The following is a 24,964-nucleotide window of genomic DNA, read 5'->3' on the forward strand; positions in this document are numbered from 1 at the left end:
ATGGATTAAGGTCTACTCTAATGACCTCATTTTAACTTAATTACCACTGTAAAGACCCTATTTCCAAGTAAGATCACATTCTGAGATATTGGGTTAGGACTTCAACATATCTTTTTTAGGAGAACACAATAACGCCAGCAGCTAAAAATAGTGGCCGTCCTCTTTAGAAGTGCCATAGTCCTCACCACTTCTTATGTTCTTGAATCAATCACCACGAGGTACTGCTTTACATTATAATCTCTGCCTTACAGCTGAGAGACCATGATGGGAGCAAGAAACTTAGTGGGGCCCTTCTCATACACTCCTCCACTTAGAAAGTTAGACTGTGTTAGGGGGCCCAAAAAGTGGGTGTGTCTTCTTTACTTCCTCTTTCCTTTCTGGCAGCTTGCAGCTGGTGTTGAAATTGATGGAGTCACACATGGAAGGAACCTGGGTCCCACCGAATCAATACTTTAGATCTGACGACAGTCCAGGAATACTTGAGACTTTACACGAATGAGAAACTCAAGGTTGCCCCTTGTAGAGTTCCCTCAAGGTCCCCAGCCTCTTTTCTTCCTTAACCCTGAACACTAGGTACACAGACCAGTGGCAAGCTTTGTGACTATGCTACCACTCCACCAGGCTGCTCCTCTGAGCCTGTTTCCTGTTCTGTAAGACGCATCAAGAACCAAGCAGGGATGGTCTACATCAGTGGAGCCCTAGATACTCTCAGGAGGTGGGAGTGGAGTGAGGAGCAGAAGCAAAGTGGAGGGCAGAGCCCCCCTGCCTCTGACAGGGCTTTGGCCAGCCTCATCTCAAGGAAGGTTTTCCTGTTGAAAGTTTGAAAATTGTTGGAAAGATCAGTTTTTTTCAAATAGCACCACTCTATGGAATCTCTACTTTTAACAAGTTCCCCAGGTGACTGTTACCAGAGAAGTTTGGGAATCATTAGACTCTTAAGATTTCTAAGGGCCCCTACAGTCTTTAGACAATCTCCTCCTAAAACCAAAGACCAAAAACCCTGGGGGGCTACACTGAGAATGAATTCACCAAACTACAAGTGGATCAGTTTATTAAGTAGGAAGTGAAGAAAGTGGGGCACAAATAGAACTATGCAACACCCAAACTGAACCGAATCTGAGATTCCTGAAAAAACATCTGTCAGTTACACAATCGGCCACTTCTTCCCCCGCTGATACAGGGGCTTGTCAGGGGAGTCGCGGGAATGTCAGGTAGCGGAACCGGTGGTTGCTCCTGGGGCTGGGAATGGTCTCTGTGTAACTTTCAAGGCAGGTCTCGCACTCAGGATCGAGACTTCATAGCAGATGCAGCCAGACCCAGCAAGATGGCTGCGACCGTGAAGCCCTGGGCAGCGATCCGGGTGCGCATCATGAGCTGAGAGCGGTGGCTCTGACCCCGATGGAAGCAGTAGAGGCCGTAGGTTAGGGCGGCCGCCGTGCCCAGGCAGCCTGAGGAGGGGACAAAGTGAGGAGTGGCACGTTCCGGCCCCGGAGGCCCCTCCCCGCTGTAGGCCTCCCGTACTCAGAGTCCAGAGCTCTGAACGACGGCTGAGGGAAAGGGGGTAGAGCCTAGTGGGTGGGTTTGGTCGAGGTAGGGTCCTCTCAGTTACAGGGCTCGCCCCATCTCAGCACCCCCCAATCCCGCCCAGCTCCCGCTCCAATCAGGATGACCTCTCACCGCCCGGCCCCATCGCCACAGTTCCGGTCCGCTCTCACTCCCGTCCCCCTTCGCTTTCCCGGTCCTCCCCTAATTCATTCCGTCAGACCTCACTACCCTATCCGTCTACAGTTCCTGCAACACCTGCTTACCTATGGGTACCATTGGGTTCTCGCGGGTCTTGCGAAGAAATTTTTCCTTGAAGCTTTCTTGAGTGCTGTAGATACTGGGGCTAAAGCCCTCAATGACTGGGGGCTGTGCTGGTTCAAAGGGTGCCCCGGGAGTCACAGGACCAGGAGCCGCCATGTTCCGGGGAACTGCTTTGGGAGAAAATACGGACGCTAAACTCCGCCTCCTGATGAGGTCATGGAAGGGGCGGGGAAAAGGAATTTGCTGAGCTTGTACGCAGGCGCTAACCGCTCATTGCACTCTGGGAATCGTGGTAATCCGCCTGATGTCGCTGTGGGGAGGACTACATTTCCCCAAATAGCCTGTAAAGCCCTCGCGCGCATCCGCCGGAAGTAGTCTGCGACACGAGGTGCTGAGAGTGCGAGCCACTTTAGTTATAGGTTGCCGGTTCGGTGGTCAAGCCAATGCCCAAGGCCAAGGGGAAGACCAGGAGACAGAAGTTCGGTTACAATGTTAACCGGAAGCGTCTGAACCGGAATGCTCGACGGAAAGCAGCGCCACGAATCGAGTGGTGAGGGGACAAGGGTTTAGGAGACAGGGGACCTCGGCTGAGACAGCCGGCGAGATGACGGTTCCGTGATCTCTCTCTCTCTCTTTCCCTGTAGCTCCCACATCCGACATGCCTGGGACCACGCCAAATCCGTGCGGCAGAACCTGGCCGAGATGGGGTTGGCTATGGACCCCAACAAGGCGGTGCCTCTCCGTAAGAGAAAGGTACTGACATGGCAGGGTCCCGGCCCCTGACCCCTGTTTCCCACCATACTCAGCTGAGTTTCAGAACTTCTTCGTGTCCATTGCCACGCTCACGCTTTTCCTGGGTTTGCGACCTTCCCACAGCAACTCCGGCAGCCTGCACCGACTGTGGTTGAAAGGCTCTTTACCACCACCCTCCTACTCCCCAGCACACAGTGGACCTGGGTTGGAGCTCCCCCCTTTTCTTCTCCACTCATTTCTTTTCCCCTCCGAAATTAACCTGTTTGGGTCCCTTGGCATCTCAATGGTATTTCCCAGAATTTATCTTTTTCTGCCCTTAACTCTCCTAATAAGGACCCCCTCCCCGAGTTTGGGATTTTTGCTTATTCTTCCTTACACCTTTCCCTGTCATCTAGTTATCCTTGGTCTGAGGCTTCCTTAGTTTCTTCCAAATAAGTCTTTTTCTGCACCAGGCTTTCAAAAATAGCACCTTTTTTTTAACTCAGGAATTTCTTCCCTGCTTTAATTCATAGCACTTGTAAATACTTGATGGTATTTTATATATTTATTTGTTTATTGTCTGTGCCTCTTTCCCTCAACATAATCTTGGGGACAAGGATTTTGTGTTTTGTCCAGTGGTGCTTAGGATGTGACTAGTGCTCAATAGTTAACCTAATGAATGGACTAAGATTTTATTTTTTTTGGGGGGGGGAGGGCAGACGGAGAAGCAGACTCCCTGCTGAGTAGGGAGCCTGACATGGGGCTCCATCCTAGGACCCTGAGATCATGACCTGGGCTGAAGGCAGATGCTTAACTGACTGAGCCACTTGGCCACCCAGGCACCGCTGTCCCATTGCTTTTAGACAAGTTTCTTTTTATCCCTTCATGCCAGGGGAAAATGGCACTACTGTTTCTTGATCAAATGTGAAGCTATAGCCAAGCACTGTCAGGTTGCTCCTTTTCATAGAGAAGATATCTAATATCTCCTCATTGTAAACTATAAAGAGGTTTCATGGGCATTGTTTCACTTGATTAGCACACATGGGGTGAGGGAGGCAAGGAGTATTATGCCCATTTTATAGATAGGCACAGAAAGATGAATTGCTTCCTTGAGTCCCTTTTGGAAACTGTAAAGCCTCTGGGGCATTGGTTCTCTCTGTCATCTATTCCTGCCTGCATATGTGTAGGGATTCTCATGGGTAATGCAATTGTGTTGAGATGGGCAGGACCCTCTAGAATTTCCCCTCATCCAGGATCCTTCCTTTGTCTTCTGGTCTCATATGCTCTGTTCTCTGCAGGTGAAGGCCATGGAGGTGGACGTAGAGGAGAGGCCTAAGGAGCTTGTGCGGAAGCCCTATGTGCTAAATGGTGGGTGCTGGCCACATTCCTCTAGGTCACCATCCTGCACAGTCAGGGCTAGAAAGGGCCCTCAGATGTCTTCATTTTACAGATGGAAAAAACAGGCTCAGAGGGAAGAAGGGAGCTGGTCTGGGGCTCACAAGGTTAAGACTGTGTCTCTGACTGGGACATTTTCAGTCTACTTACTACACTCAAGCGTTTGAAGTAAGGTCAGGGATGTTCAGGGAGGATGCAGCCAGGCGCTTGAGAGAATAGAAATGACACCAGTGAGACTCGGGCATATGTTCAGCTTGTCATGAATTTAAGGATGAACAGATTTTTATAGAGATTCCATCATCTCATGTAATCTTTTCAGGGACAAATCAATTTCATGTGTATTAATGCTATAGAGACTGAATATTAAAACAGAGCAAATTCTGCAGGGAAGCAGGAATACTCTGAAATTCCCCACCCATCTTCTCTTACCTGTCCAAGATGTTTAGTGGTTCTCCTGAAGTTAAAAGGGTTTTACATGGCCAGACATTTGATAGAGAATTCCTTGTGTTCCTATCAGTGATTCTCGTAAGAATTACTACACAGGATTGCATAAATAAAGTAAGGTGTACTTATTGTCAAATTTTTAAACTGTCATTCTTGAAAGAATTTTTAAAAATTGTGGTAAAAAACATATCACATAAAGTTTACTCTCTTAATCATTTTTAACTATATAGCTCAGTAGTGTTAAGTATGTTTATGTTGTCATGCATTAGATGTCCAGAACTTTTTCATCTTCAAAAGTGGAACTCTACCCATTAAACAACTCCCCATTTCCCTCCCTCCCCACCCCCAGCCCCTGGCAACCAAGTCAAAGATAATTTTGACTATAAGCAATTTAGCACTTAATCCCTGGATAACATTTGACCACCTTGTTTCCATGAGCTGTTTTTCTCCTAGTTGAGAAATGGGGAGTATTTGCCTAGGTGATTAATTAATTAATTTAAAAGATTTATTTATTCCAGAGAGCGAGGGAGAGAGCGATAGTGGGGGCAGGAACAGAGGGAGGAGGACAAGCAGACTCCACGCTCAGGGCGGATTCTGACACGGGGCTCGATCTTATGACCCATGAGATGATGACTTGAGCCGAAACCAAGAAGTCGGATGTCTAACTGACTGAGCCACCCAGGCGCCCCTAACTATTTTAACAGTGAAGCCATGACTGGCTCCACAGCTTCGCTTTTGCCCTCACTTGGAGCAGTGGGGCACTGGGGCCCAGCCTCAGGCCCTGGTTCCTATAGCATTCATTCTCATTCATACCTTTCCATTTCACGTTATTATTGTAACATTTCAAGAAAAGAAATTCTCAGGAAGTTTTAGAGATGGAAGGGAGTCCCGACCTGTGGTAGGCAGTGTGTCTTCCTCTCTGTCCCCAGGACCCGGACTAAGTAGAGATTAGTAGTTTGGTGCCTGCACTTTACCCAGCTGAGACCCAAAGAGAGATGGCTTACCTTTTAGGTAGTTGCGACACCCGTAGGTGATTGTGTCATGGCCTGGGACCCCAGGGACTGAAGAGCACTGCATTTGGGGATGGAGAGGCAGAGCCCATCTGATGGCCATGGTTTGGGGTGGGGTAAAAGGATGACTGGGCAACTCAAAAATGCAAGAGGCAAAACCTCATTTTCTGTATCCTGGTTTCTCTCACCGCAGACCTGGAGGCAGAAGCTAGCCTTCCCGAAAAGAAAGGAAACACACTGTCTCGAGACCTCATTGACTATGTGCACTACATGGTGGAGAATCATGGGGAGGACTATAAGGTGAGTGGTTTGGGGCTGGCAGGAAGAACCGCTTGGGTCTGTTGGGAAGGCACCCTTGACCATTTGGGGTCTGATCTGCTTGTCTCTTGCCTGAGGTGAGGAACCTGGACTTCAGGGATACGAAGTGGTTTGCCCAACTCAGGCAGTACTAGGACTCGAACCTTTGCCTCTGTCCAGCCCTCCTCAAGTGGCCTTTCTCCCTTCTTAGGCTATGGCCCGGGATGAGAAGAATTACTATCAGGATACCCCGAAACAGATTCGGAATAAGATCAATGTCTATAAGCGTTTTTACCCAGCGGAGTGGCAAACCTTCATTGATTCTTTGCAGAAGATTAAGATGGAGGTTGAATGATTGGCTTATGCCTGCCTCAGGCCTCAGCCTCCTGGACCAGAGAGGCTCCTTAAGGCAAAGAGGGGCATGTGGCCAGATGGGGCTGGCCAAACCCCATGGAATCAGAAGGTTGCACACACACACTCACACTCCCCTTTCTGGGGAAGGAACTGTCTCCAAGAGGCTTCTGAGGGCCCTGAGAAAAGCCAGAACCTACTGTTTTCAGAGTGGGTGGTTTGTTTACATATAGTCTGTACATAATAAAACAAGATTATTTTACTTCTCTGGTGGTTGTGTGTTCCCTTTGCAACCAAGCCCTGGGACTGCCCCTGGCTGAAAACCCACTCAGCCGGGGCAGAGAGGCCATCCAGCCCCTTATGTGCCACATTCCCACCCCCCCTTAGGTGTGGCCTCCTTCCTCTTGTCCTGTGTTCTGGTTCCATTGCTCTGCCTTGGTTTCCTGCACAGCATTAACCCTTGTACAGAAGCCTGCTGCTAACCCTGCGCTCCTTGGGAGGGCTGTGTCTCACCAACGCTAGCCCCTCTCCTAGGCTGGAGGCTAGAATATTGGCTCGAGGGCCAGAGGGTAAGTAGCTGTACTGCCGCCTCCTTATGACTGGCCTTTGCTGCGCATCTTCCGATTGCTTGCCCTTAAAGGAACCCGAGGCCCCCAAATCTGCTGAGACTGTTGGACTGCTGAGTAGCACTCGACTGTGTGCCAGGTACTGTGTGCCACACTGTGGCCATTCTCTGGGGCAGGCCTACCTAATTTGGTGATGTGGGGTGATGACTTACATAGCAGGATCACAGGCACATTGTGGGGTGGGCACTGGGCATTTTCTGCTTTTGATACTTTATCGTCAGCTATTATAATACAAAACCCCTCTCATTCCTAATGCTTCCCCTAGAAGGGCCCCTCACATCTGGTTCTTCTTACTGCTCTTAAAAAGGACTTGGTGTTTTTACATAGATCACTTCACATAAAACCCTGTAAGGTATGTGGCTTTATTGTTTTACAGGTAAGGAAACTGAGGCTTGAGAGGCCAGTGTGACGTTTGAAGTCAGTCCAACAGCTAAACCTGGACTTTCACTATCCTCCCTTTCAGCTCTTGAAGGCAGCCCATCAGTCCCATACTATCAGGGCAGGCTGAAAACGGACAGGGTCCCAGAAACCCCTCCTATGGGACCCAGCTGGCTTAGCCCCCAGCAGTGACTGGCCCTTGTAAGCAGTGTGCACACAGCCTTTGGAATCTAGACTGAAGCTGGGGACTTCTTTTTTCTTTCAAGTAGGCTCCATGCCCAAAGTGGGGCTTGAACTCATGACCGTGAGATAAAGAATTACATGCTCTACAGACTGAGCCAGCCAGGCGCCCCACTAGTGAGGGTTTTTATTTGGCCTCATAACGTCCTCCACAGCATTCGAAATTCAGGCCTTGACAGCTGTCCCCTTGTTTCTTTACCCAATTCAGGTGCCAATTTTGGAAAGCTTTTTCTGCCACTGTCCCCCATCCTTAGGCTGTGTTAAGTCTCCTGTCATCCCTACGTCCCAGACTTCCTGTAGCAATACATAGCAGTCATAACTGCCTTGTAATCTGCTTGACATCCCCTGCCGGACTGGGCTTGAGTGCAGGCACCTTCCCTGGGAATCCAGAGCTGAGCCCAAGGCGGGTGCTGGGGGAATGCTCCATTCTGACTTCTGGTCCTGTCAGCTAGAACTTCCAAGGAATGGCAGCCAGGTTTGGATACTTCCCAAAAGGTATGAAGTTAGGCCAAAGCCCAAGTTCCTTACCACTTCCATGTGGGCTGAAGGGCCAGAGGACTGGGACTTGCTGTTGACAAATGATTGTGTCGCTGGAAGTATTCTGGGATCACCCTCCATACCTGCCCCTTGCTAAAGAACTGTGAGCACCCAGCATATACTCCTCAAATTAGAATTCAAACGAAACCATATCCAAGGTTTGGGTATTTATTGTGTGCCTCATATAGCCACTGGCTCTCCCTTATGTAGTTTGTCCTTGGCAACCCTGTGGGTCTGGATTCGTCGGGCTTGGGCTGGGACAGCAAGGCCTCTTTACTTCCAGATCTCTGATGGGACTTGTCCCCTCATGGACCCACCTCACAGAGGCAGCAAATGAGGAAAGGTTGGAGGTTCTTTTCATAGCTACTAGGAAGGACTGAAGCTGTGTGAGCCAACAAATGTGACAGAAAGACGGCTCAGACTATTCCAGGTCTGAGGTGTGGGCTGGTACCACAGGTGAGCTTCAGCAGCTAGTTCAAAGTGCTGGCAGCTGCTATTAAACAAGCATAAGAACAAAATTTTTCCCAAGACCAGTCGGAACATTTTTTGCAGTATCTAGTGTTTCATTCAGCCAGATAGGCAAGAGTCCTCAGATTTTCATCAGTACCTCTCTGTGGGGGACTGGGAGCGCTGTGATGGACTGATTTCACCACCCAACCCCCATCCTTATGGCTGGATACCAGTGTGTCAGTGCAAGAGGTACCAAGAGGTACCCGAGGAGGCTCCTTGGGATTAGCAGCCAGTCAAGTTGGTGGTCTGGGAGCCTTTTTGCTTAGACCATCCACATGACCAAGCTTTGGGCCAAGTTGGCCTCTCCTCAGAGGGTTGACAGCAGATGAGAGAATGGAAAATCAGAAGCCACACTGCATTAAGTAATTCTTAAGATCAGAAGCCGTCAGTGCCAGGGTAAATGATCAGGCATCGGTTCAACAGCAAAGCAGAAGCAGAAGCTTCCCTTTGATGTGGAGTGCCCACCTGCTCTCTCAGATCCAGAGCCTACCTTCCAGTTGCCTTCATTAGAAAAGGAGAGGGGCTGACATCTGACCCCTATGCCATGCTCAGCTAGTTTGGGAGCTGTAGTGTTGGGGCAGCCTTGGCGGGGGCAGTGTCACCCAGGCTAGCTCAGAAAACTCACTTTGAGATGAACTCCAGATAATGGCTGGTTCCCAGGAGCAGGTGATCTGGGCTGGTGAGTCAGAAAGTCATACTCAGGAGCAACTGGGTAAAAGCACCACAGGCCAGGCCTACGGCTGTTCACAAGAGAGGCCCGTTGCTCTACTTTGCCCAGTCTAGTCCTGGCGGAAACCAGAGCGGATGAGCGCTGTTTGGTGCTCTGCCTGGAGGACAGGACGGTAGTCCCACTAGAGCACAGTGGTCAGCCACAGATGTGATGAGGCACACCCACAGGTCAAGAGATCATCTATGTTCTAGACAAGTATCAGGGGTGGTACTCTGGACCTTCAGCAACCCCCCTCCCCAGTGGTGTGCGTCTTCTGGTGTACCACTGGGACCTGTCAGTTCTGGGAGTGGTCTTCAGAAGTTGCTCAAGTAGGTACAGTTATAAAACTATTCAAGTTCACTCCCCTCACTGGGGACTTTGAAAATTGTATTACATAATGATACTCATTAGACCAAAGGCAGATCTTAATTAGAAAAGGGTACCCTACAACAATGCTGGTTCCAGAGGTAAATGTCAAGCACTAGAGAACAAGGTGGGGTTTACAGAACAATCTTTCAATATCAAAATGAAAAGCTGTCTGCAAAATTTCAAAGGCTACTCTAAAAGCCAAGTCATTCCTTAAATATTTAAAATAAAAGCAGACAAATCTTTCTTCGGCAGGAAGGTAATTAGAATTTCAAAGAACAGTGATTCTGTTGATACACCCACAGCCCAAGAGCACAGCAGGCCACTAACTACAGTCACACTTCTGGACTTAGAAGCGTCCCACCCCACTTTCCCTCCCTGTGCCTCTTCTCATGTAGGCCACAGCATGGAACTGAGGCACACTGAGTCAATGTCAAGTGAAATGAAGGCACGTCATCTCTATTCTCAATTAAAAAGCAAACTGAGTTGAGTATCTCCTCAAAAAAAGTCCCTCTGTGGCTACTGATTACTCAACGGCCCCTGGCCGACAAAAGGCTCCTTCCTTTGCACTAAAAAGTGTCAATATATAGATAAACTGGCTGATCACCAGAAACAGGAGAATCATGGAGTGTGCACTGGAGAGAACAGAAATTCTGTCCAACTTTTAGTTGGGGAATCAGCAGGTCCAGAAAGGCTACGGTACACAAAGCCTCCAGGTACCCTGTTGACTGATCAGCTAATTCCCATTTCTTTTTACCTGGATTTACATGATTGACATTTCCCCTCCTAGAGTCACCATCTACACGGAAGGGGGTTGTGTCCTTTTGACATACTGGGCCAAGTGGTGGAGTTTAAGTTTAATGTGGATCAACGTAGAGTAGGATACCGATTATAGCTGTAAATGATGGGGGAGAGCTAGAGCTTTGTCTCCACTGACGTGTGCAGGTTATCACACATCTCACAATCCCAGCTATTTTCGTCAAAGACACAGATTTTCCATGACAGTCATCTGGGGTTTTGATAACAGCACCTAGACACAGAACCTGAAACTTTGGTCTGTTCCTTGTATAAATAAATAAATAAATAAAACGCAGTTCTGAGGCCAACACCCAGCTCCAGTTGACAGTCTTCTCCCCAGGGACACAGGCTCCTTCCCCAGACTTCTGTAAACATGGGCATTGGCACAGTTAATGCAAGAGCAGCAGCTTCTGTCTCCACGTGTGGGGGAGAAAAGCCTTTCGTTTTTCTGGCGAGGGGTGAATACCGCTTGATGTCATCATCTGGCGGGCAGGCCTTGGCTTGCAGAAGCAGGGAGGTTTCAGAAAACTCCCTGCTAGGATCTCCAGGTTCGTCCTAGCACTTCTTACCTTCATGGCTGGAAACTCTATCTCCAAATTAGAAAAAAACATGCAAATCACCCCTTTAAAGTGATGGTCCCAGGGCCTCGAGCCAGCTGGCCAGAGCTGGGGCTGCAGGACACTTCGGGCCTTGGAGCCAAGGCTCACTGTGTACTGCCCACAACCGGACTGCATGAGAAGGGCGGGGGGTCACCAGGAGGGACCAGTTCCGGCAGTACTTCTGACACGACCCTGGTTCTCAATCACCAGGACCGGCAGAGGGAAGAACTGAGCCCGCTGAGCACCTCACTGCACACATCAGAGAAGGAGGGGTGCCTTCAGTGGTGGAAGTTGGATCCACTTCCAGCCTGGAGTGAGCCTCACCTGACTCCCCACTTCGGCCTCACGGCCACCGCACCAGGAAGGCTTCTGTGTGGTTCCTGGCCTTGCCCAGGCCCCGCTCTGGAGGGCGGGTGGAGAGAAAGGACATGCTGCCACATGGCTTCTGCCTCGGGCCCACGCTGGCAGCGGGAAGCAGGAGCGGCAGGACTGGGGTCTCCAGGGTTGGCTGGCGAGTGAGGGGGCGGGGGCGGCCTAGGAGAGAAGCTCCAAGAGCAGTCTCCAGATATGCACGGTGCCGGGGTCTTCAAAGCCGGGTCCTGCAGGGGCGATGCTGGCTGCCAAGAGGAAAACCTCCCGCTGGCTATCGACAGCCTGCAGGCCCAGCTCCTCCTGCAGCTCCACCATACTCATGGACTCATTCAGGTCCTGGGATGAGACGGAGAAGCCAGTTGGAACAGAGCTCCCAGTTTCCCAGCACCCACACTGTCCTCCATGCAAAGAACTGTTTTTGGCTATCCTGGGGAACACTGGGGCCTAAGTTCCCAGAAGTGCCCTCTGGGCCCCTTGGTCGAAATTCTCTTCCTCATCTCTGACTTTCCTTTGTTACCAACCTCTTTTCATACCACCATTAACCACTGTGGTGAGAAAACAGCACCTTCTATAAGCCAGGCATTGTGAGAGGCACTCAGACTTATTATTATAGTTTATAAATAGGATGATGATGTAATTCATCATCCAACCCAGAGTACTTCTGAGACTTAAAGTGGGCACTATTAATCATTATCCCAGAACAACAGGCATAAATGGGGACCATCCCAGGCAGACCAGGACATATGGTTACATATTTATAAATGATTGTCAAGGATTTCCCGACAGGGGAAACTGGGGCAAAGACGTATAGTTTCTCTACCAGTCAGGTTGGAAACAAGTGCCATGGTGCTCAGGGACGTGGGCCAGGCCACAGGAAAAATGACAGAACTCCATAATGTGGCAAGGTTTTACCTGGTATTTATTGAGAATGGCACCTTGAGCCTGTGATGCCGAGGGTTGCTGGGCCAAAGGCCCAGGAGAAGTATAGTGTGGTTAAGAGCCAGATCTTTGAGGAAGATCTGAGTTCAAGTCCCGACTTCGCCACACACCAGTCTTAACTTTGGGCACGGAGGGGTAATAACAAGGCCTGTCATGGGGTTTTGTAGTATTTAAGTGAGGTCATGATTGTCAGGTGCTTAGCCTGGCACGCTATAAGCACACTTATAAATGTTATTTATTATTGTTATTTCAACCTGCTCAACTTATCACTTCCCAGCTTTAGCTCTCTGCTCTAGACCTGGAAGTCACAAGGACATGGCAGAGTAGAAAAGGCACAAGTTTTGGAGTCAGACATCCCAATTCCACTGTTTTCAAGGTGTACAACCTTGGGGAGATTACAAAACCTCTCTGAGCTTCAGATTTCCAGTCTGTAAAATGGGAATAGTATCCCATACCTGGTAGGGTCAATTAGAAGCATAATATGAAATGTTATTTCATACCTCACATGTAGTGGATACTTAATCATTATTTTTCTCATTTCTCCAGGATGATGGGTAACAGGGAGACAAAGGGGAAGGCAGACAGGATGAGGATCAGGGATGAGGAAAAAGCACAGGTAGAAGAGTGGGGGACAGTATCTCAGCCAAGTGCTCCAGATCATAGGCCTGGGCCTGCATCTCTCTCCTGTGCTCCCTGCCCCTGCCCAGGGATCAGTGGATCAAGTCCAACTGGTCTAAGCCAGCCTCCCATGGCCCTCACCTGCTTGTTGGCCACCACAACGACAGGCAGGTCAGGGTCCTTGTCCAGTAGCTTGTGCAGTTCCTGCCGGGCCCAGGGCAGCCGCAGCCGGTCAGCCGAGTCCACCATGAACACCAGCACGTCTACTTCATTCACAAACTCCTTCCAGTAGAAGCGTAGGTTCTGGCTGCCACCGACTGAGGAGAGGCCAGAGGCCAGCTCAGAGCCTCCCTGGGCCCTGGCTCTCTACATATATCCCCAAGACCACCCCACTTCCAGCTTCCCAAGGTTCCACCAGCCAGGGGCAAGGAAGACCACAGGTTCTGGAGCCAATCTGGCTTAGCTTTGGCTCTGACAGCTGGGGCTCCCTGGGCAAGTCACTACCTTCGAGCAGCAGCGTTCTCCCTCTCACTGAACTTACCCACTAACAGGTTGCAGCAAAACCCAAAGGTACCATGTGCAACACACCTTTCATAGACTGGCATACAAGGTGCTCATTTCCTGGGCTACTTCCTGCCAATTCCTAGCTTTCTCCCCGGACAGTGATGGTGTGGTCAGAAGCCAGGACTCCCTGCCCAGTCTGTGCACAGCCATTCTCCATTCAGTGTCTCTTGTTCAGTTTGGTCATCCCATTTTCTTTCCTTGCAAATACCATACTCAGTCCTACCACCACATGGCCGCCCACGTAGTACCCCCAACTTGGGTTGCCTTCTTGTCCCTCTGCACAGTCCCCATTAGCCACACTGCATCCTAGTGTTTCTGGATATACTTCTGACACTTGTGGACTCTATGCTCTTTAAGGAGCTGTTTACATCTGGATCCCCCCAAAGCCCTCAGCACAATGCCTGGCACATAGCAGGCACTCAACAAATATTTACTGAGTGCTTACTAGGTGCCAAGCGCTGATCTGGGTGCTGGGGATACAGAGGTGAGCAAGGCAGACAGGGCCCTGATCTCAAGGAGCTCCCTCTGTAACCAAGACAGACAGAGCAATAGCAGGTAAGCACATTTCAGAAAGGAAATAAAAGAGAAAAAGTGAAAACGACTGGGGGTGGCTTTGGACTGGGTGGTCTGAGAAGGTCTCCCTGAGGAGACAGCATGGGACTTGAGTCTGGGATAATGAGAAGGAGCTAGCTAAGGGAAGAGGCAGAGGAAGGCATTACAGGCAGAGGGAAGAGGAAGCTCAATGTGTTTGAGAAACAGAAGGCAGCCAGTGTGGCCAAGGCAGTGCCAGCGGGAGAGGGGAAAAAGCCACAGCCGGCGAGGTTGGCCAGGGCTTGACAACACAGGGGCTGTCAGGCTACAGTGAGGCCGTTGGGGAGCCCCTTAAAGGTTTTACGCAAGAGCAACATGGGTTTCTGAAAGACACTGCTGGCTGACAGTAGGGGACAGAAGTGAAAACAGGAAGACCAGCAAGGAGGCTATTATAGTACTGAGATGATGGTGGTTCAGACCAAACAGGCAGTGGTGAAAGTGGGGAGAAGTGGACAGATGCAAAATCTATTGGAAAATAAAGCTGAAAGAACTAGCTAATAAAATGGACAGGATATGGGAAGTGGGGGAAGGGGGGAGAAGGGAAGAGTCATCAAAGATACACAAAGGGCTCATCTCGGCTGGGCTCCAGGTGTAGACCATAGCCAAGTGAGTGTTGTGGGAAGGGAGAGTTCCAGTTCCAGGACTTGAATGGGAGATCTGGGTTTGAATCCAGGAGCAAACCTACTGAACCTGAGACTCTTGGGTAATATGAAAACACCAAACCCCTTCTCCCAGGGTTCGGGGGTGGGGGGTACTCTCTCTGCCAGAGTGGGAGTCAAGTGCAGAATCCCACTTGAGCCTTTTGCATCCCTGGCACAAGAAAGGGAGACGGGGAAAATATTGTTTAAAGGACCAATTTCCAGGTGAATATCAATGTTTGCCACAATCAGGGAGGAAAGATATAGCCAGGCCCTCAGAGTCTGATCCCACCACCTAGTGCGTAACCAGTCTTTATCCTCTGAGCCCTTTGGCTGGCAGGAAGTCCACTAATCTCTCCCACCAAGTCTGTAGTTGGGACACAGGTGGCTAAGTACTGCTGTCTTCTCAACAGCCCCTCTGCCAACCTCTTCTGGAATCCCCCTGAGGACAGGGGCTGCCCAGACCCTCTCTTATCACTCACTCAACAAGCTCTCCCAGTTACCTGCTTGAGGCTGGGCCCTAGGGGCCAAAGCTGGATCAGACTCATCTGTGCCCCAGATGCCTAGTCAGAAACATAGGCTGGTATGTGCCAAATACCAGCTCAGAGGAAGAGCCCTTAACCTAGCTTAGGAGTCAGATAAGGTTTCATAAGGATATCATGTTTGACCTAAATCTTTTAAGAGAGGCATTCTTCATTTTTTTTATTTTTTAGTAGGCTTCACACCCAAAGTGGGGCATGAACTCATGACCCTGAGATCAAGGAGATGCTCTACAGACTGGGCCACCCACATGCTCCTGACCTAAATCTTGAAGGAGGTGTAGCAGTTTATTGAGGGAAGAAGGGCTTTCCAGACTGAGGGAACAGTGCAAGCACAGGACAGAAGAAAGAAAACAGCAAGTACCCTTCAGAAACAAGCAATGTAACATGGTGCTTAACATTGAGAGCCTCCAGGGGCACCTGGGTGGCTCAGTTGGTTAAGCGTCTGCCTTTGGCTCAGGTCAGGATCCTGGGGTCCTGGGATCGAGTCCCACATCGGGTCCCTGCTCAGCGGGGACCCTGCTTCTCCCTCTGCCTCTCTCTCTGTCTCATGAATAAATAAAATCTTAAAACAAAACATTAAGAGCCTCCAGTCAGAGAGTGTGCATTAGCAGACTGGCAAGGTGGGTGAGCCAGGATAAATTATTTAACTTGCTGGGCCTCCCTTTCCTCATGTATGTAACAAGGGTAATAACTGTTTCCAGTTTTTCCGAGTTGTTGGGAGGATTTTATTAAGTAATGCCTGTCAGATGCTTGGCACAGAGGTAACTTTAGCTTTTGGTATCGCACTATTAGGCATGTGAGCTTCAGTTGGGGTGAGGGACAGGCAGTGACCAAGCTGGAACTGCCCAATCATGAATGGCCCATCATGTCAGAATACAGAGCTTGGACTGTATCCTGTGCCCCAGAAAGGCAGGGGAAGAATGTCATAGAGGGACGTGTCCTGCTTAGATATACATGCTGGAGCCACCCCCAAGCAAAGATTCCCGGCTTGGGTCCAACTGAGGTGATGGGAAGACGGTGTGTGTGTGTGTGGGGGGGGTCTGCTCACTCTCTAGCAGGTCCACCTCGAAGTCCTTGGTGGGCAGCCGCACAGAGTTGAAGCCCCAGGTGGGGATGTGGCCTTCCAGCGGAGGCTTCCCGGACAGCACGCGCAGGAACGTGCTCTTCCCCGAGCCATCCAGCCCCAGCACCAGCACCTCGCGCTGCTCCAACTCCTCCAGCGCTGGCTCTTCGTCGTCCTCGTCTTCAGGCTGTGGGGCACAGGTCAGGTTGGGGCCGGCACCCTCCCGCCGGAGCCTTCCCAAGGGAAGACCGAAGACGCCAAAGCGCCCATCCCCGCCCTCCACCCGTCAACCGGAAGGCAGGCAGTCCCGGTCTGGTACAGTGGGAACAGCGCTGCCTCTGGAGTCCTGAATCTCAAACCCCATTCTTCTGGCTTTTCCTGAGTAAGCTCGGTGAAATTTCTTCCCCTCGCGAAGCCTCAGCCTCCTTAGACTGACAATCTCCACGTCCCAGGGTCCACCGAAGGCGAAAAATTCGCAACCCGCCCGGGGGCCGGGGAAGGGGGCGGAGGCCTCTCCCGGCATGCCCCGGGACGCGGGCAGTGCGCACCGCACAGGCGCCGGCCGAGCGCGGGCTGGACCCGGCGCGGTCCCGACGGCGCTCCAGGGCCGCGCCCTCGGAGCTCCAGCGCCCACGAGGAAGTCCGGGTCTCGCGGCCGCGCAGGGCGGTGCCACCCACACCCTGAAACGCCCACCCATCCTTCAGTTCTGGGACTCATGACTCCTCCCTTTCGCCAGGGGCCTGCGGGCTGCGGCACCAGGTCCCCTACCCAGGCGCTTCTGCCCTCGCGGGGCGTCACACCCCTCAGCTGCACGTGCGGAGGTCCAGACCCCGGCCCGGCACTCACGTCCCATTCGTCCCACTCAGGGAGGCAGGCAGGCTCCGCGCCCCACCAGGCCTCGCCCCGGTCCCAGCGCCGCTCCCGTCCGCGCCCGAAGTAGGCCTTCCAGAGGATGAAGAGTACTGAGCCCAGCACGGCCGCGGCGCCGCCCAGCGCCAGCACCAAGGGGCTCAGCGGCCGCGGAGCCATCAGGCCGGGCGAGGGGCACGGGTGCGGGCTGCACGGGCCGAACCACCGAGCCCGCGGAAGATGGCCCCGCTGTGACTGCGGTGGCCGCGCCCACCCACCCAAGCCCAACCCCGCACTACAAGCCCCACAATGCACCGCTGCTGTCGCGACAGGCGGCCCACGCCCCGGCGGCGGGAGCGGGGGCGCTGGCCCGAGCGCCGGGACATCCCGGCGGGGATCCCGGGACACCGCTACGTGCGGTGGGGAATTGGAGGCTGTGCCTAGGCAGGACGGGAGCCGGTGATATTGGCAACTCCCGAGCACTTGCTGTATGCTTAGTGGAGAGCTGATCAGTGTTCTCGGTTACTCCGTAAAACAGTGTTTCCTAGAATGGAAAGCGGAGGCCCAGGTCGCACTGTAGTGCATTGGTACAGTCGGCACTCAAACCCCAAGCGATGTTTCCTGGGCATCTCAGGACCTCGGGGAACAAATTGAGGCAAGTCACACGGCAATGGGGTGGCAGGTTATGGAATGGCAGAGGTGGAACTGGAACCCGGGTCCCTGACTTTTAGTACTCTACCCTCCCTTGGCTGCTTCCCAGATCGTGCTAATGAAGCAGGCAGGATTAGGGGTCCGTGTTTAGATCTTCTGATCACCTAGTCCTCCGCGACTTCCAGTGGCTGCCAGGGTTTCCAGGTGTAGCAGGAGAAACAGCCTGAGGTACTTTAAAAGAGGACTCCATGAGGGTCTGCAGAATGAATAGGTGTTTTTATTGTAAGCAACCCCAAGCCATCTTGTTGACCAGGAGCGTCTCGGGGTTCTTTTCTGGTCATCTGCGGGTAATGATCAGATCTCTCGTTTCAGGAAACTGCCCTCCCTCCCTGGTTACTACCTCTCCTTTTCATTGCAGTCCTACTTCTGGGTAATGTGCGTTTCCTATTTTTCACCCAACCCACCCAAGGAGACTTTCACCCGGGTCTCTAACAAATGCTTCCTTGTTAAATCCGTTGGTAACATCTTAGTTCTTATTTTGCTTGACCTCCTTGCACCATTTAACACTGTTAAATGGGGTCTTAGCAGGTCAAAACCTGGCCAGGGTGCCCGCTCACTCCTTGAGGGATCACCTCCCTGGTGAGACAGGCGTGCAAGATTCCCAAAGAGAAAAATAAGCACCAGTGAGTTTATCCAGAACTTTGCAGTCAGAACATTGAAAAAGAAATTTTTTTAAGGGATTTATTCTTGGCATTCATGTAAGGTTTATGTCATTTCAAAAGAGAGCACCTTAATCCCTTGAGAGCTAAAGGCTCCTGGAGGTCTAATTTGGCCTTACCTTACCTTACCTTTCCTGCCTCCTGACACACAGTGGGTGATCATCCTCTTGTCTCGCAGCTGGAGTTCAGTCACCCTGGGTGGTGTCTCTGCCTGAAACTGTCTGTCATTCCACTTGAGGATGTTGACTGGGCCTTTGTCATCTTGGAGTCTGATGTGCTCAGTATAAGAATGAGGCCCAGAGAGATGCCCGGGTGGCTCAGTCAGTTAAGCGTCTGCCTTTGGTCCAGGTCATGATCCCAGGGTCCTAGCATGGGGCTCTCTGCTCAGTGGAGAGCCTGCTTCCCCCTCTGTCTGCCGCTCCCCCTGCTTGTGCTCGCTTTCTAGCTCTCTCTCTTTCTCTGACAAATAAATACATAAATAAAATCTTTTAAAAAGTCCCTTTAAAAAGAATGAGGCCCAGAGTTCACACTTAAATATTTGGAGAATTGGCTCAGTTGCACGTGCTCCTCCCTTAGCCTCTGTGACACATTCTTTTCTTGATCTTCTCCCTCCTCTCTAACCAATCCTTTTCACTCTCCTTTTGCCTGGCATTGGCTGCCATTAGCTGAAACTAACTGGACCGTTTGGCAAGGCAACTTTGGAAATGGAATTGTCAGGAGTTAGCCCCCTGTCATACAGAGCAGAGCAGGTGAAGGGTGAGGGATGGAGCCATGAGTCAACAGGCACATGACCAGCGTAGTCCACCCCTTTGCATCCAGTTTTACTCTTATACCCGTTTTTAACTTTGTGCTTCCACATACCATGATGCAATATCCATCAGAAAAATAGTCACTCTCCACCTTCTGAAAAAAGAGAAGGCAAAGTCCCATCTGTCAATATATCCATCTCTGGGTGATGTTAATTCCTCTTCAGTCATAACCCCATCTGGATATTCTACAATTAAAGATTAAATTATAGTGGCACCTGGGTGGCTCAGTTGGTTAAGTGTCTGCCTTCGGCTCAGGTCATGATCCCAGGGTCCTGGGATCGAGCCCCACATCGGGCTCCCTGCTCAGCGGGGAGCCTGCTTCTCCCTCTCCCTCTGCCTGCTGCTTCCCCTGCTTATGCTTTCTCTCTCTCTCTGTCAAATAAATAAATATAATCTTTTTAAAAAAAGATTAAATTATAAAGATAACCACTGCCACCTTTACTTATACAGTCCAGCTTCCATATTGCTACACAGCAGTCTTTACAAAAGAAAAGCTGGCAATGTCATTTTCAGGTTAAAATTCCTTAGTGGCTTCCCATCTCCACCAGGATAAGTACTACGTGTCTCTGGTGATGGAGCAAGAAGGGAAGCAAGGAACTGGCATTTAATGATCATCTACTATACATCAGGCTTTGTTCTGGTGTAAAATGTACTGCTGTGCAAACATTTGTCTGTCTTCATCTCCTGGGAATTGTTTTCCTAATGACTGCGTTAACTGAAAACCTGCCATGTTTATATGACACTTGGCATGAATAATTAGTCCAAGGGTAATGACTTGGATCAGGCTGGACCAAGGAGACCCTTCCATGGGATTCTTAAATTTGGTACCCAACGTCTTGAGATCAATCTGTCTTGGGTGGATTAAGATGTAAAACTTACCACCTATAGGCAGCCATTTTCCCCACCTTTAAAGAAGAAGGCTTGAGGTCAAAGAGGCTGAGGTAGAGCAGGAAAGGCAAAGACAGAAGGCAGAGCTGGAATCCTGGTGCCATTTGCATCCGTGGGTACTAGTTATTCCTAAAGTCTAGGGTATATTTGTGTTCAACCCTTTTGTAACTAACTTATTTACTTCCTCCCTCCCCTTCCTTCCTTCCTTCCTTCCTTCCTTCCTTCCTTCCTTCCTTCCTTCCTTCCTTCCTTCCTTCCTTCTTGTTTCTTTCATCACTATCTGGGAATCACAATATGCCCAATCCATAGGATGCAGCCGCAAACAACATAGCATCCAATGAGGGGATCCGCTTTACAGTGAGGTGCAGGAGTGGCTCCTTGACCAAGGGGTCCACTGGTTAAATCGTGCACTGTACTATCCAGGGGTAGCCAGCTTCAGAGAACACTGGCTTATAAGTAAGGCTAAAAGCCTTCTGCATTTCAGTTATTTATACCTTTGTCATGCCTTTTAGGGAATTTTCTGAACCTGATCTTCATACTTGCTTATTTGGTCCTTGGCTATATCCACTCTGCTATTCACAGCCTTTGAGGGCTTTATTTCATATCTGGTTCTATAGTTGGTTCTTTATGATTTCTTGTTTCCCCCTTCCAAAATCCTCTCTTTTCTTTTTTAGAGTAATATTGAAAATGCTTATTTTCAAATAAAAAAAATAAAATGCTTATTTTCATTCATTGTCCTGTCAAGTCCATTAACTCTGGTGTGTCTGGATAAGGTAGTCCTGTATGTTGTCTGTTCTCTCGTTGGGTGTGTGTCCCTCAGGCATTTCTTATCTGCCCCTGTGAGTTCCTCTTTCCTTGGGGCCAGGACTAAGTGCCTGGGGGCGGTGGCATAGCCCAAGTGTGGTGTATTCCTGGTGAGTTGGGAAGAGGGAGACGCTGGTGTACAGTCTGCACCTCTAGTTGGTGCTGTCCTGAGCAGCCAGCTGCATCCCTGGAGAACCCCTCTGTTCCTCTCTCTTCCCGGGTAAGACTTAGAAGCCACCCCCCCATCCCCCGTTGCTATAACTTGGTGCTTAGCGTCCAGGGAGAAGGAAAAGGAGCCATGGAAGAGGCTGCTAAGGTGCCTGCCGGTTCACCCCCCCCCCAGGGGACCGCCCCCCCCCCCCCCGCCCCCGCCAGTGCCTTCTCAGCCTGTGGTAACAGTGATAGGACTGGCCAAGGTCTGCCCAGGGCAAGGCGTGGAAGAAGAAAGACTACCTCTGTCCGAAACCTGACAGAGCCTGATTCCCTTCTTGGAGCTCAGTCATCTGCTCTGGGTTTTGCCATTGTCCACACCAAAGCTGACGGTCACGGGGCTGGTCTCTCTGATTTGCCAGCCTCCCTTTGATTCTCAGGTATCCCCCGATCTGGAGCTGGCTTGTGCTCTCTGCCATCTGGTCAGCTTATCTCCGTCTCATAAAAGAGAAAATAAACTTGAGAGAGGAGGTGGTTTCTCCAAAATCATATAGTGAATAAATGAGGCAGCTACTATTTGAACCAGGTCTGTGTGTCTTGAAAACCATGCTCTTAGTATCTTGTATCTCCCTGTACAGACCCTGGAATCTAGGTCCACTCATTTTATCAAACTTTTCTTCTGAAAAAGAAGGGAAACTCAAGGGATTGGCTTTGAAGTCTCTCACATGTGCCTTCAGTTGGATTTTAGGAGGTTTCCTTTTCACAGACGTAGACGAGCTCTTGAGTTGTTCATCATTTTAATTAATCGGCTCTTAATGTTTTTAAATTTAAAATTATTAAATATGTCGGGGTTCCTGGGTGGCTCAGTCATTAAGCGTCTGCCTTCGGCTCAAGTCATGATCCCAGGGTCCTGGGATCAAGCCCTGCATCGGGCTCCCTGCTCAGCGGGAAGCCTGCTTCTCCCTCTCCCACTCCCCCTGCTTGTGTTCCCTCTCTCTCTGTGTCTGTCTCTGTCAAATAAATAAATAAAAAATCTTTACGATTACTAAATATGTCAAACATGTTCAGATATCCATGTATTGACCAAAACTTGAGAATTAGCATTTTGCCATATTCTTTTTTATTAGAAAAATTTCAAGCATAACTAAGATGCTATTCCTATCTCCAGAGATAACCATTATCCTCAAGTTGATGTGTATCATTCCCATTCATACATCTCAAAACTTTGTTTTGGTTTAATAATATACATAAATGATAATGTGGCACATTCTGATCAGATGCGGCCGGTGCAGGCAGTGAAAGAATACACCCAAGGCAGAACAAAAGAGATAAAAGTTTACTGAATACACAGCAAGCAAGCAGCATACAGGACAGCAAAGGAGAGACTGCCAGGAGGCAGTCATGAAGGGCTAGAGTTACAGGGAGGAGTGAAGAAGTAAGGGACTGTATGGAATTTTCCCTTTTTTGGTAATCTTTGGGACTGTGCCTGGTTGTAATTGGTCAGTTAGGGCCTATGGTTGTTTTGAGGTGGGTCGCTTGATGAGCCTGTTTGTGTCAGCTTGGTGATCACTGTGGGCCCTTCTGCCTTCTTCATGTTCCCATTGCTCAAACCTGTTGCCTAAAAGTGGCCTCTACAGGGGTGTCTGGGTGGCTCAGTAGGTTGAGTGACCGACTCTTGATTTTGGCTCAGGTCATGATCTCAGCGTCATGGGATTGGCCCCACATAGGGCTCCATGCTCAGTGCAGAATCTGCTTAAGATTCTCTCTCTCCCTCTGACCCTCACCCAGCACTCGGGCTTGCGTGCTCTCAATCTCTCAAAATAAATAAATAAATAAAATCTTTAAAAAAAAAAGTGGCCAATACAGGTAACATACTGTTGTTATCTTTTTTTTATTTTTTATTTTTAGATTTTATTTATTCATTTGACAGAGAGAGAGCACAAGCAGGGGGAGCGGCAGGCAGAGGGAGAGGGAGAAGCAGGCTCCCCGCTGAGCAGGGAGCCCGACCCCAGGACCCTGGGATCATGACCTGAGCTGAAGGCAGACACTTAACTAACTGAGCCACCCAAGCACTCCTTTTTTTTTTTTTTTTTTTTAAGATTTTATTTATTTGACACAGAGAGACACACAGGGAGAGAGGGAACACAAGCAGGGGGAGTGGGAGAGGGAGAGGGAGAAGCAGGCTTCCCAGTGAGCAGGGAGCCCGATGCGGGGCTCGATCCCAGGACCCTGGGATCATGACCTGAGCCAAAGGCAGACTCTTAACCGACTGAGTTAATCTTTTTTTAACCCAACGTGATGTTTTTGAACCATATTGATACATGGAGACCTAATTCATTCATTTCTAATGTTGTGTAGTATTCCCTTGGGTGAATATATCACAGTTTACTTTTTTATTCTTCTGTTGTTGAAATGTTTAGGCTGACCACATTTTGCTCTCAACAGTGATGCAGTGAAGGTTGTTAGAGGCATCTCCTTGAGCACATTTGTGAGAACTTTTCTAAAGTACATCCTGGGGAGGGGTGCCTGGGTGGCTCAGTTGGTTAAGCATCTGCCTTTGTCTCATGATCCCTGGGTCCTGGGATAGAGCCCTGTGCTGGGCTTCCTGCTCAGCAGGGAGTCTGCTTCTCCCTCTTCCTCTACCCTTCCCCTGCTCATTCTCTCTCTCGCTCTCTCTCTCTCTCTCCAATAAATAAATAAAATCTTTTTAAAAAGTCTTTAAACAAAATAAAATAAAGTATATCCTGAGGAGTGGAATTGTTGAGTCATTCTATTTGTGCATCTTCAAAGTTAATATTACCAATTTGCTCTCCAAAATGGTTGTCCTAATTTATAATCCATTCTAAAAACATATCGAGTCTCTATTTCCCCCTATTTTTGCCAACATATAGTATTATCAAACTTAAAATCTTTCGTAAATCTGACAGAAATGAACTTATATCTCTTTGTTTGTTGGTATTTTTCCCGTTTGGAGTGAGGATGTGGAACTTTTTATACGTTTTATATAGTCACCATTCAGTTTTCTTTTTCTGTGATTGGTCATATCCTTTTCCCATTTGTTTAGTTAGCAATTTGGATGAGTATCAGTTATTGGCTGTCTCCTCTGTCCCTGAGGGCAGGGACTGAGTGATTGCTGTGCCTCCAGCACCTAGCACAATTCCTGTCCCTTCAATATTCATCAGTCCTTGTTGCGTGGATACTGATTGCATCTACTGTGTGCGGACATCTACTGTTCTTTCTGTCACCTCCCCTTTTTCCTATGGGATGCTTTTTCCATCCCAATCATGAGATTCCTAGAGAAGCTGACATTTTCTAACGTAACATGCCCCTGGGCACAGATGACTGATTGCAGTGGGAGGGAGCACTGACCTAAGCCAGGGCAAGCGTGTGAGGCTTTCAAGATTTGAGAAAGAGCTATACTCTTCTTGGCGGACGTAAAGCTGGAGAGCTATCAGCGTTCATGTTCCCTACAGACACAAAGAGAATGAAGATAATGTGAAAGACGAGAAAATTTGAGCTTCTGGTTTCAGGTATTCAAGAAGGATTCTGTGAGCCAAGCTGGTGGAGTTGAGTTCTCTCCTTTTAACCTAATGAATTCTGACTGAAGCACTTTACATTTGGATTTTCCCCAATTTTTTTCTTTCAAAAAATTTCAAACTTAAGAAGAAAATTGAAGTATAGTTTAGTGAACACTTGTAAACCCTTAATCTAGATTCACGAACTGTTAACATTTTGCCTTATTGGCTTATCTATCTCTTTCTTCGTATGTATATTCAGATACACCCACATACATAAACACACAGATAACACACAGTCTTTGAAAATTAGTTGCAAACATCACGGCATTTTAGCTCCAAACATGTCAGAAGTTTCCTAATAAGAACATGCTCCTACATAACCACAGTACCACTATCACACACGGGAATTTTAATGTTGATATAATACAATTGTCTAATATACAGCCAATA

At 49.4% G+C, this 24,964-nt stretch overlaps 4 protein-coding genes across 5 annotated transcripts in view; 2 read left to right on the forward strand and 2 right to left on the reverse strand.

Annotated features, from left to right (window-relative positions):
* Positions 1-1,034: 1,034 nt before the first annotated feature.
* On the reverse strand, positions 1,035-2,010 carry HIGD2A (HIG1 hypoxia inducible domain family member 2A). Its single transcript, XM_025867004.2, has 2 exons — positions 1,809-2,010; positions 1,035-1,448 (listed from the first exon to the last, which is right to left on the reverse strand). The coding sequence occupies exons 1-2, from the start codon at positions 1,960-1,962 to the stop codon at positions 1,282-1,284; spliced, it is 321 nt and encodes a 106-aa protein (XP_025722789.1). The 5' UTR covers positions 1,963-2,010; the 3' UTR covers positions 1,035-1,281.
* Positions 2,011-2,109: 99 nt separating this feature from the next.
* Positions 2,110-6,174, forward strand: NOP16 (NOP16 nucleolar protein). Its single transcript, XM_025867005.2, has 5 exons — positions 2,110-2,356; positions 2,451-2,559; positions 3,837-3,906; positions 5,581-5,687; positions 5,896-6,174. Exons 1-5 carry the CDS (start codon positions 2,250-2,252, stop codon positions 6,037-6,039), a joined length of 537 nt encoding a protein of 178 aa, XP_025722790.1. The 5' UTR covers positions 2,110-2,249; the 3' UTR covers positions 6,040-6,174.
* Positions 6,175-9,385: 3,211 nt separating this feature from the next.
* On the reverse strand, positions 9,386-17,248 carry ARL10 (ARF like GTPase 10). 2 transcript variants are annotated; one of them, XM_025867006.2, is made up of 4 exons: positions 16,973-17,248; positions 16,111-16,312; positions 12,869-13,044; positions 9,386-11,506 (listed from the first exon to the last, which is right to left on the reverse strand). In XM_025867006.2, the coding sequence occupies exons 1-4, from the start codon at positions 17,153-17,155 to the stop codon at positions 11,333-11,335; spliced, it is 735 nt and encodes a 244-aa protein (XP_025722791.1). In that variant the 5' UTR covers positions 17,156-17,248; the 3' UTR covers positions 9,386-11,332. The 2 variants fall into 2 exon arrangements, with proteins under 2 accessions (XP_025722791.1, XP_073745841.1); XM_073889740.1 differs by having other exon boundaries at positions 16,895-17,248.
* Positions 17,249-17,414: 166 nt separating this feature from the next.
* Positions 17,415-24,964, forward strand: part of KIAA1191 (KIAA1191 ortholog) — a 28,244-nt gene continuing 20,694 nt past the window's right edge. Inside the window, exon 1 of the mRNA XM_073889730.1 lies at positions 17,415-17,630. The gene's annotated coding sequence lies outside the window, so the exon portion shown is untranslated. The remainder of the gene's footprint in view (positions 17,631-24,964) is intronic.

This window comes from Callorhinus ursinus, unplaced genomic scaffold (genome assembly GCF_003265705.2).
Source record: "Callorhinus ursinus isolate GAN/ISIS: 27379988/994484 unplaced genomic scaffold, GSC_fseal_2.0 scaffold3, whole genome shotgun sequence".
Lineage (NCBI taxonomy): Eukaryota > Metazoa > Chordata > Mammalia > Carnivora > Otariidae > Callorhinus > Callorhinus ursinus.